General features: G+C 39.0%; 2 protein-coding genes across 21 annotated transcripts in view; one reads left to right on the top strand and one right to left on the bottom strand.

Annotated features, from left to right (window-relative positions):
* LACC1 (laccase domain containing 1) overlaps positions 1–10,045 on the bottom strand; it is a 139,546-nt gene extending 129,501 nt beyond the window's left edge. For 5 of the 10 annotated variants that reach the window (XR_004178690.1, XR_004178691.1, XR_004178692.1 and 2 more), the window contains exons 1-5: positions 9,665–9,765; positions 8,177–8,768; positions 7,368–7,546; positions 5,806–5,971; positions 768–993 (exon numbers count right to left, since the gene is read on the bottom strand). Coding sequence is in view for 6 of the 10 variants with exons in the window: in XM_031655832.1 (XP_031511692.1) it covers positions 768–993; positions 5,806–5,971; positions 7,368–7,546; positions 8,177–8,738 (1,133 nt within the window). In the remaining 4 variants the exon portion in view is untranslated. Of the gene's footprint in view, positions 1–767; positions 994–5,805; positions 5,972–7,367; positions 7,547–8,176; positions 8,769–9,664; positions 9,846–9,931 lie in introns of those variants that run through there. The other 5 variants (XM_031655833.1, XM_031655835.1, XM_031655834.1 and 2 more) reach the window with 5 other exon arrangements.
* Positions 9,730–14,785, top strand: part of CCDC122 (coiled-coil domain containing 122) — a 39,515-nt gene continuing 34,459 nt past the window's right edge. For 4 of the 11 annotated variants that reach the window (XR_002518337.2, XM_021929595.2, XM_021929594.2 and 1 more), the window contains exons 1-2: positions 10,282–11,103; positions 14,691–14,776. The gene's annotated coding sequence lies outside the window, so the exon portion shown is untranslated. Of the gene's footprint in view, positions 9,843–10,146; positions 10,256–10,281; positions 11,104–12,714; positions 14,777–14,785 lie in introns of those variants that run through there. The other 7 variants (XM_021929590.1, XM_021929597.2, XM_021929593.1 and 4 more) reach the window with 7 other exon arrangements.

Below are 14,785 nucleotides of genomic sequence, written 5' to 3'. Positions count from 1 at the left end.
TGGCCCTTCATCTCCTTTCCTTCTATTAGCCAGATTTTTCTCAGAAAACTTGCTTCTCCATGAACACTTTATGATATGAAATATTAATACAAATTAGTGATACTTGATTTAAAAAGTCACATTTAAGAATCAATTTCAATCACTTCCACGTCTGTACTAAATGAGGCAGACTCTGGGTAAGGTTTTGGTGACTGGAATAGAAACGTGATTTAAAACACACATTAATTTGCCTTTGTAGTAATGACAAATAATTTTCACCAGTTATTAATAGCAAAACTTCATAAATTCAAAAATGCAAAGAACTGTAAAAAACTTGAAAGTAGAAACCTGTGTATTTATATTATCTAATATTTTTTCTAAAAAATATATTCCTCTAGTTAATTAGATAATAAGAATAATTTTAAAATATCAGCTTCCTGAGAGTTCATTACATTTAGGAGAATTTAGCTGAGGAATGGCTGTGAAGTAAAGTACATGCCAACTTTTCTATATGAAGTTTAAGTAGATGTCTTAAAATTAAATGCCAGATGTTTCTTCCTTCACTTTCAAATCAATGAAAGATACCAGACAAAAAAATTTCTGTTATTCAAACTCAAATGAAAACAGATTTCATATTTAAAATGAGTGTTTGTGTACATGTTCATGTCAGCTGCTTAAATAACCGCCACCTAAATTCTTCTTAGAGTTACTAATTGTTCTCTAAAATAAATTTCATTTTAGAGCAATAAGAAAGAATCAAACTTGCAGTTGAATGAAATCAGACATACCTTGTGGCTTTACGGATGTCAATATAGGGATTTGGTGAATCAAATAGTTGTACACATGCAGGATGAAGATTATGAAATGCCTCTGCTGATTCTCTTGGAAGAGTAAAACAGCAAGGTCCTACTGAAGGTCCAAGTACAACAACAATGTCTTCCAAACTGCAGCCATATTCTGCTATCATAGCATTCACTGTAGCCATAGCAACACCCAACAAAGTACCTTTCCAACCTGGTAAATACGAATAAAAAGAGATAAGGAAAGTCAAAATGTAGCAAAATTTCACCTGAATTTATGTCTAAGTTAAAAGTGAGCAGATATAGTTTGTATATTTTTCAAAGTTCAGAAATAATAAAGGAACCACAAGATTAATTATATTATCATGTGGTTTTTAAATGAGCTATACTACACAAAGCACCTGACACAGAAGAGACACAAAGTGGGAGTTTTCTTCATCTTCCATTTAAAGATGCTCTATAGTTTTAGTTTCCACTGAGATCATAGCTTAGTCTTCTCTATTTTTCACATTTTAAAAGATTGTGGTTAAAAAACCACAAAATCTACTATTCTAAGTATACAGTTCAGTAGTGTTGAATTCACATTGTTGTATAAGCAATCTCCAGAATTTTTTCATCTGATAAAATGGAAACTCTACAACTATTAACAATAACTCCTTGTTTCTTCCTTTTACCAGCCCCTGGCAATCACCATTCTTCTTCCAGTTCCTGTACATTTGATTATTGTAGGTATATCATATAAGTGAAATCAATACAGTATTTATCTTTTTGTGACTGATTTCACTTAGCATAATGTCCTTAAGGTTCATCTATATTGTAGTATGTGTCAGAATTCCCTGCCTTTTTAAAGCTAAATAATATTCCATTGTATGTACACACCACATTTTGCTTATCCATTCATCTACCAATATACCTTAGATTGCTTTCACCTTTTGGCTATTGCAAATAATTGTGTTATCAACATTGGTGTGCAAATATCTCTTTGAGTTCCTGATTTCAATTATTTTGGATATACTTCCAGAAAGGGAATTTCTGGATCATATGGTAATCTATTTATAATTGTTTGAGAAATTGCCGTACTGTTTTCCATAGTGGCTACACAATTTCACATTACCACCACCAGTGCACCAGGGTTCCAATTTCTCCACATCCTCAACAACACTTATTTTCTGAGGTTTTAAAATATTAGCCATCCTAATGGATGTGGGGTGATATTTCACTGTGGTTTTGATTTGCATTTCTCTAACTTCTAATCCATGAACACAGAACTTCTCTCCATTTATTTGTGTCTTCTTTAATGTCCTTCAGCAATGTTTTGCAGTTTTCATCTCTCCCTCACTTTTTACACCAAAACCTATTATATTTCAATTAACAGTCTCTTTTTACTCCCTTCCCACTTGGCCAGTCTATCGTTCCCTTGCCATCTCTGTCTTACCTGCCTTGCATCTTACAGTGTTCTAAGATAAAACCATCTTCTTTACTTCTGCTACCTTCTTGTTGCCAAAGACAGAAAGCTAGGAATATTGCATTTTTCCTTTATTCCCTATATCTGGGTTTGATTCAGCTGATATGGTTGGCCAATAATGACTCCCCTTACACCTTCCTTAAGCACTCCATACTCATATCCTTCAAAAGCTAGGCACTCAGGTGAAGGGATCATTTTTTATAGATAAAAGGAGATGATGAAAGCAAGAATTACTTAGGTGATAGGTTCAGCCTTGACAGGTAACCCACTGGATATGTGGTTATGGGAAGAATAGAATGAAGACATCAAGTTTCTATCTGTAAGTGGGTAGGATGTCAATAATCAAAATAGGAAACCTAACTGGCAGAGAAGACTTTAGGGAAAAAGATGTTGAGTTTTTGACATAATGATTTTGAGGCACCTAGGAAGATGCAGACAGTGATGTTCAAAGGGAAGCAACTAGATATAGGCATTTTGAGTTAAAGAGAGAAATTGTCAGGGCTTTTCTACAGATGAGAGTAGCTCTCTTCTTCAGTGAGCCTCCTTAATTATCCTCTCACTTGTAGTTCATCCACCTCCTTTCTATTTTATTTTTCTCCTACAGCACATGTATATCTATGTATACATATCTGGTTAAAAGATCTTTATTAAAGTAGTCCCATAGAAGAATTTTATTCTTTTTGATATCTGATATAATAAGTATATAATGTATGTAATTATATTATATTTTAAAGTTAATTTATTTTTATTTTTCCAACTTTTTAGGTTCAGGGGTACATATATGCAGGTTTGTTACATGGGTAAATTGCATGTCACTGGCGTTTCATGTACAAACGATTTCATCACCCAAGTAGTGGACATAGTACCCAACAGACAGTTCTTCAGTCGTCACCTTCCTCCCACCCACCACCCTTAAGTAAGCCCCCATGTCCACTGTTCCTTTCTTTGTGTCCATGTGTACTCAATGTGTAGCTCCCACTTAAAAGATACATATGGTATCTGATTTTCTGTTCCTGCATTAATTCACTTAGGATGGCTTCCAGCTGCATCTATGTTGCTGTAAGGATATGATTTCATTCTTTTGTATGGCTGCATGGTATTCCATTATGTATATGTACCATATTTTCTTTATCCAGTCCACCACCGATGGGCATCTAAGTTGATTCCACATCTTCATTATTGTGAAAAGTGCTGTGATGAACATACATGTGCATGTGTCTTTATGGCAGAATAATTTATATTCCTTTGGGTATATACGCAGTAATGGGATTGCTGGGTTGAATGGTAGTTCTAATTTTAAGTTCTTTGAGAAATATCCAAACTGCTTTCCACAGTGGCTAAACTAATTTACATTCCCACTAGCAGTGTGTAAGCATTTCCTTTTCTCCACAATCTCACCAACATGTTATTTTTTGACCTTTTTTTTTATAGCAGCCATTCTGACTGGTCTGAAATGGTATCTCATTGTAGTTTTGATTTGCATTTCTCTAATGATTAGTGATATCAAGCATTTTTTCATATGCTTGTTGACCACGTGTATGTCTTCTTTTGAGAAGCATTTGTTCATGTCCTTTGCCCATTTTTTAATGGTATTATTTGTTATTTGCTTGTTGATTTAAGTTCCTTATAGATTCTTGGTATTAGACCTTTTCAGTTGCAAATATTTTCTCCAATTCTATAGGTTTTCTGTTTACTCTGTTGATAGTTTCTTTGCTCTGCAGAAGTTCCTTAGTTTAACTGAATCCCTTGTCTATTTTTGTTTTTGTTTGCTCTTGAAGTCTTCACCATGAAATCTTTGCCAAGGCCTATGCCTATGTCCAGAATGGTATTTCCTAGGTTTTCTCCTAGGGTTTTAATAGTTTTAGGCTATATGTTTAAGTCTTTAATCCATGTTGAGTTGGTTTTTGTATATGGTGAAAGGAAGGGGTCTAGTATCAATCTCCTGCATATGGCTAGCCAGTTATCCCAGCAACATTTATCAAATAGGGAATCCTTTCCTCATTGCTTGTTATTGTCGACTTTGTCAAAGATCAGATGGTTATAGGTATGTGGCTTTATTTCTAGGTTCTCTATCTTGTTCTATTGGCCTGTGTGTCAGTTTTGGTACCAGCACCATGCTGTTTTGGTAATTGTAGCCTTGTAGTACAGCTTGAAGGGAGCAATGTGACTCCTCCAGCTTTATTCTTTTTGCTTAGGATAGCTTTGGCTATTTGGGCTCTTTTTTTGTTCCATATGAATTTTAAAATAGATTTTTCTAAATTTGTGAAAAATGATATTGGTAGTTTGATAGGAATAGTATTGAATCTATAAATTACTTTGGGCAGTGTGGCCATTGTAACAATATTGATTCTTCCTATCCATGAGCATGGAATGTTTTTCCATTTGTTTACATTATCTCTGTTTTCTTTCAGCAGTGTTTTTGTAATTCTTATTGTAGAGATCTTTAATCTCCTTGGTTAAGGCAGCTGTATTCCTAGGTATTTTATTCTTTCAAAATTAACTTATTAATGATTTGAAATTCACATTTATAACTTCATTTTGACTGCTTGATCTTGGATATTTTTAAACTAAATGTTTTCAAACCTAAGAAGTAAAAAAATAATATCCTCTTTTTATATCCAGGAGCCAAGATTCAAATTTTAAATAACTTTTTGACAATGTCATGTAGTAAACCTGACTTCTACTCATTCAATCCCATTATTTCAGCTAGGTCAAAATAAAAATATGCTACTTTCTATTTTACCTATGAGCTAAAAAGCAAAGTAGAAATAGATTTACAAGTGAAGGAAATTTTAAACATCATCCCTCATTTCACACAAAATCACAGCTATGGGGTAATCTAAAATACCATTTTAAAATACCTTCAGAAAACAAAACTCCATATCTTTAACACAATATACCTTCTAAAAATACTTCTTTGCTCTCAGAGAATAGTTGCAGTTAAATACATTAAATGATTTAAACTAAAAACAGTTTTCAAAACATCTTGCTTTTTCCTACCTCCCTAGCTTTACACATGCAGCTCCATCTGGGTGAATACTTTTCTGAAACATGCCTAACATTCCCATTTCCTATGGCCTGAATTTCAAGGATTCTCAACCAAAGGCAGTACCACTCCCCTAGGGAGTGTTTTGAAAAGCTTGGAGGGTTTCATTGTTGTTTGGTTGGTTGGTTGGTTTTGGTTATTACAGGAACTAGAGGTGCTACTGTCATTAAGAATTTCAGGGGCTAAAGACACTTAATCTGCAATATGGTATTATCTTGACCAAAATGTTAATAGCACCCTTACTGAGGAACACTGTTACTAACCCAAAACCAACAAATTCCTTAGGAATCAACCTAGGTGCGACCTCCTTTGGGAATTCTACTACAATTCATATAATTTGATGTGGATACTCCTCTTAGCCGTCCCTATAATAAAACTATGCCGCCCCCTCCCATCATTACATTTACCACAGTGTAATGTAATTAACTGTTTGCCATGTCTATCAGAAAGAAATTACAATTTTTCCTGCACAATAAAATGAGCAAAATCCTAAATGTTTAATTAAGTATACTTACCAGCATGAGCAACCCCACATGCTTTTTTGACTGGATCTGCAAAAACTATTGGTATACAGTCAGCACCAAGAGCTGCTATTGTGACTCCTCTCTGATTTGTGGTTATTCCATCATAAGAATCAGGCTCCTTTCTTCCCATAATCCAGATATCATTGGAATGATGAGTCTAATACCAAAAATGTGCAACAAAAATGTTTTGGAAGTGGGATTTCTCATACCATAAGCTTTCCTGAAGGTACTCATTATAGTATAAAATTATATAACCAGTTTAAGATTACTAGCATTCATTAAATATATCACTTTTGTATATGGGAAAACACAAATTTACTTATAATTTAACTATTTAAGCTTTTGGTATTATACTCTCTGATAGTTTATACAAAGAAAAGCACAGTTTAACCTTATAAAATTCAATATAGTGAATAATGAACATCTTTCCATAAAGATAGGTATAACACTTCTTAATGCACTTTCTACAAAATGAAAATTTTTCCTGTAAAAGAAAGTTAATTACCAAATCAATGATACTTTTACTTTTCCCAGACTCAAGTAAAGCTAGAATTCTGTAAGGAACAAGACATTATCTCATCAACTATGACCCTAGTTCCTCCTGGAGTAGATTTATAAAATAATGGCCTTTCTCTACCACCATGCAGTTCCTTTCTTCAAATCAAAAAGGGCAGTGGTAGTATACTCTCTGAGAATTAACTGTACTTTTAGAATTGAGGACTCCAGATGAAATATACAGTAGGCTCTTGAATAATGTCATTTTATTCCACATCATTTCATTATAATGTTAATGAAAAACATTGACTACCCACCCTGTCACTGACTGTGTGAGGTTTGCACCTTCTCCTCATGTCTGCGTGGGTTTTCTCTGGGTAACCCAGTTTCCTCCCACATCCCAAAGAAGTGTATATGAGATGAATTGGGGTGTCTACCTGGTCCCAGTAGGAGTACGTGTGTGTGTGTAAAAGCACCCTGCAATGGAATGGCGTCCTGTCAAGGGTGGGTTATGACCTTGGATCCTGATCTGCCAGGATAGACTCCAGCTACCTGAACCCGTGAACCAAAACAATTTGATAGTTATCTTAATTTGTTTTTATTACTATTTTGTAAATGTATGTCTAGCTCATATTTATTTCAATATTTAATATTAGGAATGTGTTGGTCTTTATTTAGAAGTTTGGTGATGTTTTTGTGACAAGAAATATGCCTTAGAAACTTTATTCTTATTTATATCAATTAGCCTACGGTAAAATTGGTTTTATTATGTCGTTTCGCTTAAAGTCACAATTTCCAAGAACCCATCAACATTAAAGGATGACTTACTCTGTGTGTGTGTGTGCATATATATGCCTCTGTGTGTGTGTGTGTGTGTGTATAAAATAGAACTGATCTTTAGGCTATGGTGTATAAATCTAAGAAAAACAACCACAGCATTATTCTAAAACTTTGGATGAAAAAGCAGATACAAAAGTTAAATAGCTTAAAGTCCATGTAGTTAGTAGTAAAGTAAAAAATATACTTTAGATCTTTCAAAATATAAAGCAAAGTTTTACCTTTATTCGGTAAAATTTCTCCATATTAAATCCTGCAGCATTCGCCAACCTACGCAGATTTTCTTGAACCACTGCCTTGGGATCTCTCCGTTTGGAACTACTGAAGAGATTGAATGAGCTAAGAGTTGGTATATAAGATATTCCACCTGTTCTTGTAGTAAATCCATGTATGAAAATATCTGTTGAAGATAAGCAGTGAAGATTTAAAAGACGCTATTCAAAATACCAGTCTCTCAATTAGACCTTCCCTGATCACTGCTACCTGCCCTTGTTATTTGGCTTCTAATTTCTACGGCATTTTGTACCTCCATAGGTTCTTATGGCGTTCTGCTTTGTGTTTATTTTACGCTCCCTATGAGATCGTTGCTCTTCAAAAGGTATCTTGTGTCTCATCTGGCTTTGTTATATCTAACAGCATATAGCTCACAGAAAATATTGTTTAACCAAGAAGCAAGATTGATTGTTTTAAATTTTACTCTTCTATGAAGGTGCCAATGATTTGAAATTTCAGAATTTCTAAATAGAAGATTTTAAGTGTCATTAATCTCATTGCAAAGGAGGGCTAGATTATTTGTCTCAACATCAAATTTTCATAAAGCAAATTTATTTATTTGGGGTGGCTTTGAAGGCGTTATCCCTTGACCCTGATACTATAGGGTCATACATGATAGCTCTGTGTTGCCACTGATGCTAATGAGTAATAAGCCCACAACAGTCAACAAAAGGAGGAAAAAAAGAGGTGAACTACCTCTGAAGAAAGATTGGTTTTTCATGTACAAAGTAAAAACAACAGTTAGTGGTTAATATACCTGGGATCAAAGGAGAAGTGATAATAGTTAATTCTCCTCTCAGTGCTGGCAGACTTCTCAAAAATGTTTCTATTTCATTCTGAATTTCTCTTAGTTCTTGAGCTGTGATTATGTTTATTTCAATGGACTGTTTAAAAAGGCCTCCCCTCAAAGTCACTTGCAAATCTTCAAATTCGAAATTGTAAACATCAGTGAAGAGTTGATCAATAAAAGCTTTCATTAATGCCTTCCTGTGCCTGGGTACAATTACCTTAATGCTGCTCAGATTTCTTTCATCAATTTTCTGTTTAATGGTATATAAACAGGCAGCCATGCTGGGACAGCTAACAATCTCAAATTCTTTCAAGAGAGCTGATAATCCATTGCCTGTTTCTAATTCACAATTATCTTGTTCTCCATCCCTTTCATAGCTGATGTTACTGCAACACATTATACAAAGAAACTTGGCCTTGGCGGCATGGTGGTACTGGACAGCATTCAAAGTCTTCAGTAATGTCTGATGGCAGTTTTTTTGAGAGTTCAATTTCAAATCAAAAAGATCAATCAAAACTGCTTCTGCCATCCTTGAAAGAATACTTTTGTGCCAAATCACCTGCAAATAAAAATTAGTATAAGAATATAAAATTATATAAATCATCTTATAGTTACGACAGAAATTTGTGGTAGATTAAAAAATAATTACATTGATTTTAAAATGTAACTAAAATAGTAAATCTAGGCCCCTCCCAGAAAAGCCAGTGTACTCTGTCACAAGAGAACCATGACAGTGAAAGCAAAGCCATCTTTTAATTCGTTTTGTGAAAATGCTGGTACATCTTTCCAGCAGCACAACAGTTCCTCTGTTTTGTTTACATAGAACTTCTAAGTAAGGAATTACTTGCTGAGTTTAGACAAAGTCCTGTTTTTAAATTGCAGGTTGTCAACCTGTGTGATATATCATTAGTCCTGACATGACTGTCTTATTAGGTCTCATCCTTTCATATGCAGGGGCTTAAGTTCACGAAGCTAAATGGAGCTGCACGCGAAATTCGCCTTTTAAGAGGATAAAAGCTGAGATGGCTAATAAGAGTTCCCCTGAGGATTTGCGCAGTACTCCACACTTAGCAATGACCACAAAAGCTATAGTGATTTGGACGAGACAGGCTTCCTCGCAACTTTCTTAATTCATTCTCCCCATCCAGCTTTGCTCACCTCCAGCCCAGCCCTCCCACCCCATCCTGCGGGTCTCCAGTGACCCCCTTTGGTGACGCCCTTTGGCCCAAGGTTTTCTCCTGCCGCTTCCCCTAACCTTCTCTCCCCATCGCTCGGGGCTCCCTCTGAGGTTCATTTAGCCAGTTTTGAGTGGGTGACTGTCCCCCTTCCCTGTTCATTGTGAAATTTCCGCCCAACGTGTGTCGCCCCCGGGTCCCTGTTCTTCCTGCCCGCCTCGGCTCACGGGGCGCAGGCTATGGCTCTGCACCTGCCCGTGCACCTCCACTGGCCGCTCACCGCCCATTCGGGACTTCCTGTCGGACAACGCGCACCAGAGGCGATTCGGGCCGCGCCTTCCCGCTTTTCACCTTCGGTTGCACACAGGTCTACAGCGACCTCTGTGACGATTTGCCGCCCCGACCCTCGTCCTGAGCCCCAACGAAATTGGGCAGCCGCGAGCGGGTCAACTGGAGTCGTAAGCTCGGCCCAGCGGCGACGACACCCGCCCCGCCTCACCTCACCCACCTCGCCCCGCCTCACCTCACCCACCTCGCCCCGCCTCACCTCACCCACCTCGCCGCAGCCGCACAGATTCCCCGCCTGCCGGTCCCGGGATCCCAGGGGAAACCTGAAGGCCGGGGCCCCGCGGGCCAGCTGCCGGGAGGCGGGAGGGAGCTTGGGCAGGGCCGCCCGGCGTGCTTGGTGCGGACGCTGCAGGCCCAGCACGAGCGCTGGGGAATCCCGGGATGAGCCAAGCGCCACGAGCCCGCTGCTGCCTCAGCAGTTCCGGGTCTAGGCGGCCTGCCGAGCCGGCACCCAGCAGCCCCGCCGGCGTTAGAGGAACAGGAACCAGGGTCCCGCGAGGGCCCTCGGCCCGGAGCCAGGCGGGTTAGCGGGCGGGAGTGGGCAGGCCGAGTCCGGAAAGGGTCGCGAGGAGGCAGCTAGGGGCTCCGTCATGGGGGATGGGGCGGCGGAACGACCGACCCCGGGAGCGGGCGCGGGGCGGCAGGAGCTGCAGGTCTCCAGAGGGCACGGGGAGGGGAACTAAGGGCCCGGTTAGAGAGGGGGGCGGTGGGAATGGCGGGTCGCGTGAGGTGGGGCTGCCGGAGCCACCTCGCGACCAAACCGCAGTCTCCCTTCTGCTAACGGAAGCCGTTTCCCAAGAGAGCTGAAGTCCGCGCTTCCGGTCTCAGGGACGCCTCGAGACCCAGCAGCGTTGTCAGGACGCTGGGTTTCCTCACCGCAGCCCGGGACCAGTCCCTTGTCATGTTAGCTCTTGGCAGCTTGTCCCATGCAGGGCTCAAGTCAGGGGGCCTCTCGAGGAGATGTTTTTAGTGTTTTTTTGTTGTTCGTTTGTTTCCAGAAACAAGCTGTTGTCTCTCCTCCAATGCCTTTGTGCTGATTGTTGTTGACCAACACTCTTTCGAGCGCCTTCACTTGTGTTGGCAACATGGATGACCTCTATGGCCTTTTAAAATATGTGCCACTAGCAGGACTTAAGTAAAAGGCCCTCATCCCTAACTAAAATCATGATAAAGGTGCAGTTTAGCATCCCTGAGCTGTCCTCCAAGAATATAACGTTCATTTATTTGAAAATAGCAGTTAGGACATGGAAAGCCAGTGTATGCCAAAGGGAAAAAATATCCGACTTTCCAAGAGTAAGAGAAATGGTGCTTCCTGAGGAACTGTTTATGATGAAACGAGAGGTCCTTTTTACATTTACTGTTGCTCATTTGGTAGGCGCTAAAGAACCTTTTGTCTCATAATCTCAGCTGGGGGTTTGGAAGAGCCCTCTGGAGTAGGCATGTTCTTGTGCTTGACTAGAGAATGGGAGCACTAACCCGGAATAGCAACCCACCCTTCAATAGCCCTAGCACCAGTTTTGTCAAAATTCGTGTTTTCTTTGGTCATTTGTTAAGAACCCCAAGCGGTAGATGGTACACGAAATCAGAAGGTGCACTCTGCCTTGAGTCTATGTTAAATATCATTAGGTTGGTGCAAATGTAATTGCGGGTTTTGCCATTGACAAAGACCACAGTTACTTTTGCACCAGCTTAATACCTCAAGCAAAATAGAGGTCTTTTAGTTACAAAGGTTTTAAACATTTATCTCTGTTTTTACAATGGTGGGATTCGTATTCTTTCATGCAACAGTAGTGGCAGTAAAAAAAATGAAAAAGAAAATATTTCAAAAGAATGAAGTTGTCAGGGAAGAGAGAGTTTGTTATATTGTATTTGCATACCATTTCCTTTCACCATCTGGTCCTAGCGTCAGGTCCTAACACTTCCTCATCCCATTTTCAGTCTATCCTACTCCAGTGGTTCTCAGTCTTGACTGCAAATCAGAACTGCAAGGCAACTTAAAAAAAAAAAAAAATTAATGTAGAGACTCCACCCCAGATATACGTTGAATCATAATCTCTAGGAGTCAGGCCTGAACATGTTTTCCTTTTTTTGTTTAGTTTTAATATCTATGTATGATTCAGATGCATAATTAAGTCTGAAAAAATAAAAACGCCCTATTCCCAAGCCACTCAAATAAAAGCTGTTCTTTAGAGGCCACATGATTTCATTCTTTACATTTGCAATTCCTCTACTTAGCAAAATACCCTCCTCTTTATATGCCTAACTGCTACTTTTTGTTCAAGGCTCTTCAAGCTCAAACATAATCTTCCCTGAATCCCCATCCCTCATCAAGCAAAATTAATAGCTTCTTTACATGTTGTTCATATATAAGAAGCCCTCTCATAGATGTAGTCTGGGCCCCTTAGCCAAGCAATAAGTGGAAAAAATGGTTAAATATTGAATTGTACACTTTATAAGGATGAACTTTGTGGTATGTAAATTATATCTAAAAGAAGCTTTTTTAAAAGAAAAAAGGTCAGTTAAACCACAGAGTCATGAAAAAGTATAGCAAATACCTTAAACTGTATTCTAACCTAAAACAACTGTGTGTTCATTTGCCAATGTACTGAGAAGGTCCAAGACCTTTTCTTTGCATGTAGTCTACTGATTGGAATTCTGCATGCTATCTCTTGCATAAACCGTACCCATAAACCATCAGCTAAGATTTCCCAAGATTTTGTTCTTTTAAGGGGAAAATAACTTAAAGGTACTTGTGAAGCAATCTGAGAGCAGATTTATACTTTATAATTTTTTTTTTTTTTGAGATGGAGTGTCGCTCTGTCACCAGGCTGGAGTACAGTGGTGCGATCTTGGCTCACTGCAACCTCCGCCGGGTTCAAGTGATTCTCCTGCCTTAGCCTCCTGAGTAGCTAGGATTACGGGCATGCACCACCACGCCCGGCTAATTTTTGTATTTTTAGTAGAGATAGAGTTTCACCATGTTGGCCAGGATGGTCTCGAACTCCTGACCTCGTGATCCACCCACCTCAGCCTCCCAAAGTGCTGGGATTACAGGCGTGAGCCACCACTATACTTTATAATCTTTTACAGTTAATCTCACATACCTTTGTTGGGTCTTTCCAAAATATTAAACATAGATTTTTAAAGAAACAATTTTCACACCCTTTCATTGGTTTATACAATGTAAAGTTACAAAAGCACAATATCAAGTACAACTGGCAAAAACAGATTTGCAAACACAAGTAAGTCATAAGATTGAACTAGTCAATTGATAGGACCAGAAATGGGCAGATTTACTAGATAACAGTTTCCTAGCATGATATGGGAATTAGTCACTTATGACTTACAAAGGAGATAGAGTGAGTTAACTGGTTAGAGGTTATGTGTAGACAGGCTAAGACATCAGCTACTGTACCTCTCCAGTTTAATTGACTATGTGTCTTTCTACCTAGAGTGTTTTGAGGGCAGAGATGGTGCCTGGCTATTATGGGAAACTACTGAAGAACTTCCCAGACATTTTTATAATGCTATGTAAATCTTCTCATGAGAACAAGTATGATTTTAAAAAACAAAACAGTCATTTTTAAGCCATTTACACTAAGGTTTATGGATCTGTCCAGAAAAGGCCATGTAGCAGATGCAAATTTCCTTGCTAAAAGCTTCTGTTTATTTCCTAGGGCTACCATAACAAATTGGCACTAACTGGGTGACTAAAAACAACAAAAACTTGTTCTCTCACAGTTATAGAGGCCAGATAATGAAACTGAGGTGTTGACAGCACTTACCTCTTCTGTTCACTGACGTCTTCTGTTGTCTGGTGACTTCAGGTGTTCTTTGCCTAGGGGCCTCAGTGACTTGGAGCTCCATGCCTCCATCATCAAATGGTCTTCTGTGTGGGTCTGAGTCTCAAATAGCCCTCTACCTTTCTCTTATAAGGATTCTTGTGTAGAAATCAATGAAGATCAATCAAATGAGAACAAACAAAGGCTATTTATTCAGGCCTTGTAAGGGAGGGAGCCACGATCTCCTGCATAGCAGAGCCAAAGGCAGTCAGAGGAGTGGGCATGCCCTAATTAGAGGCTCTTGGCATGAGGAAGCTGCAGGCAGGCCAACTAGAAGTGGAGCATTCTGTGGCTTCTTCTTGTTAGTCTCAACTTGGAAATGGGGACAAAAGTTAGGGAAGATGCCAGTTATTAATCCAGTACTAGTCATTTGGGCCAATTGTTATAGTTTGTCTCCTAGGATTGTTATTAGCGATAATGATATGACTTTCTACAAGTCTAATTTATAGACTTCCTGGACTGGTTACTGTAGATAATGGGTTGGTCTCCTGGGTTGCTTGCTGGAGGTTGTGGGTCAGAGTTCTGTTTTACATATGGTCTGGCCATTGTCCATTGGCATATTCAGTCACCTACCCTAAAGCCAGGATGATCTCATCTCAAGATCTTTAACCCAGTTATATCTGCAAAACTCCTTTTTCAAAATAAGGTCACATTTGCAAGTTCTGGGAGTTAGGACATGGATATATCTTTGGATGTGCGCGAGGGCACCATTTAACCCACTATAAAGTTCCTCTTGGTTTAGAAATCATGTTTACTTATTTAGAGGGGGAGGAAAAAAAGACCTTGCCTCTTGCCTCTCTGAATGAGACAAGCAGGTGGGTTATAACTGGATTTCACCAAAGGTCTATATAACTTCTGTCCTAGAGGTAGAAATCTTTTTGAAACAGTTGCTTAGACATCCTTTAAAGCTTGGATTTGAGTTGCAGACCAACTCCTTTATGTCTGCACTCCAAAACAAGAGATGTTTTGGTAGTCCAGTACTGTCTATACATTCAGCAAAGCCCCTCCTTTGGTAGAAATCTAGAAGCAGTGTGGATAATGTATGAATGTTGCCTATATCATCTTGGATAGGGAGGTAAGGAACAGTACAAACCCTCTGGTTTCTTTCTTTTTCAGTGCCCAGAAACTCTAATCTCATTGCCTGACCAGAAAAGGAAGTAATCCCTAGTGTCAGCAGATTCAGCGGTATGGGTATATGATAGGTATACAGT

The sequence above is a fragment of the Papio anubis genome, chromosome 15, assembly GCF_008728515.1.
Source record: "Papio anubis isolate 15944 chromosome 15, Panubis1.0, whole genome shotgun sequence".
NCBI classification, from domain to species: Eukaryota; Metazoa; Chordata; class Mammalia; order Primates; family Cercopithecidae; genus Papio; species Papio anubis.
This window is presented reverse-complemented; position numbering and strand designations above follow the sequence as displayed.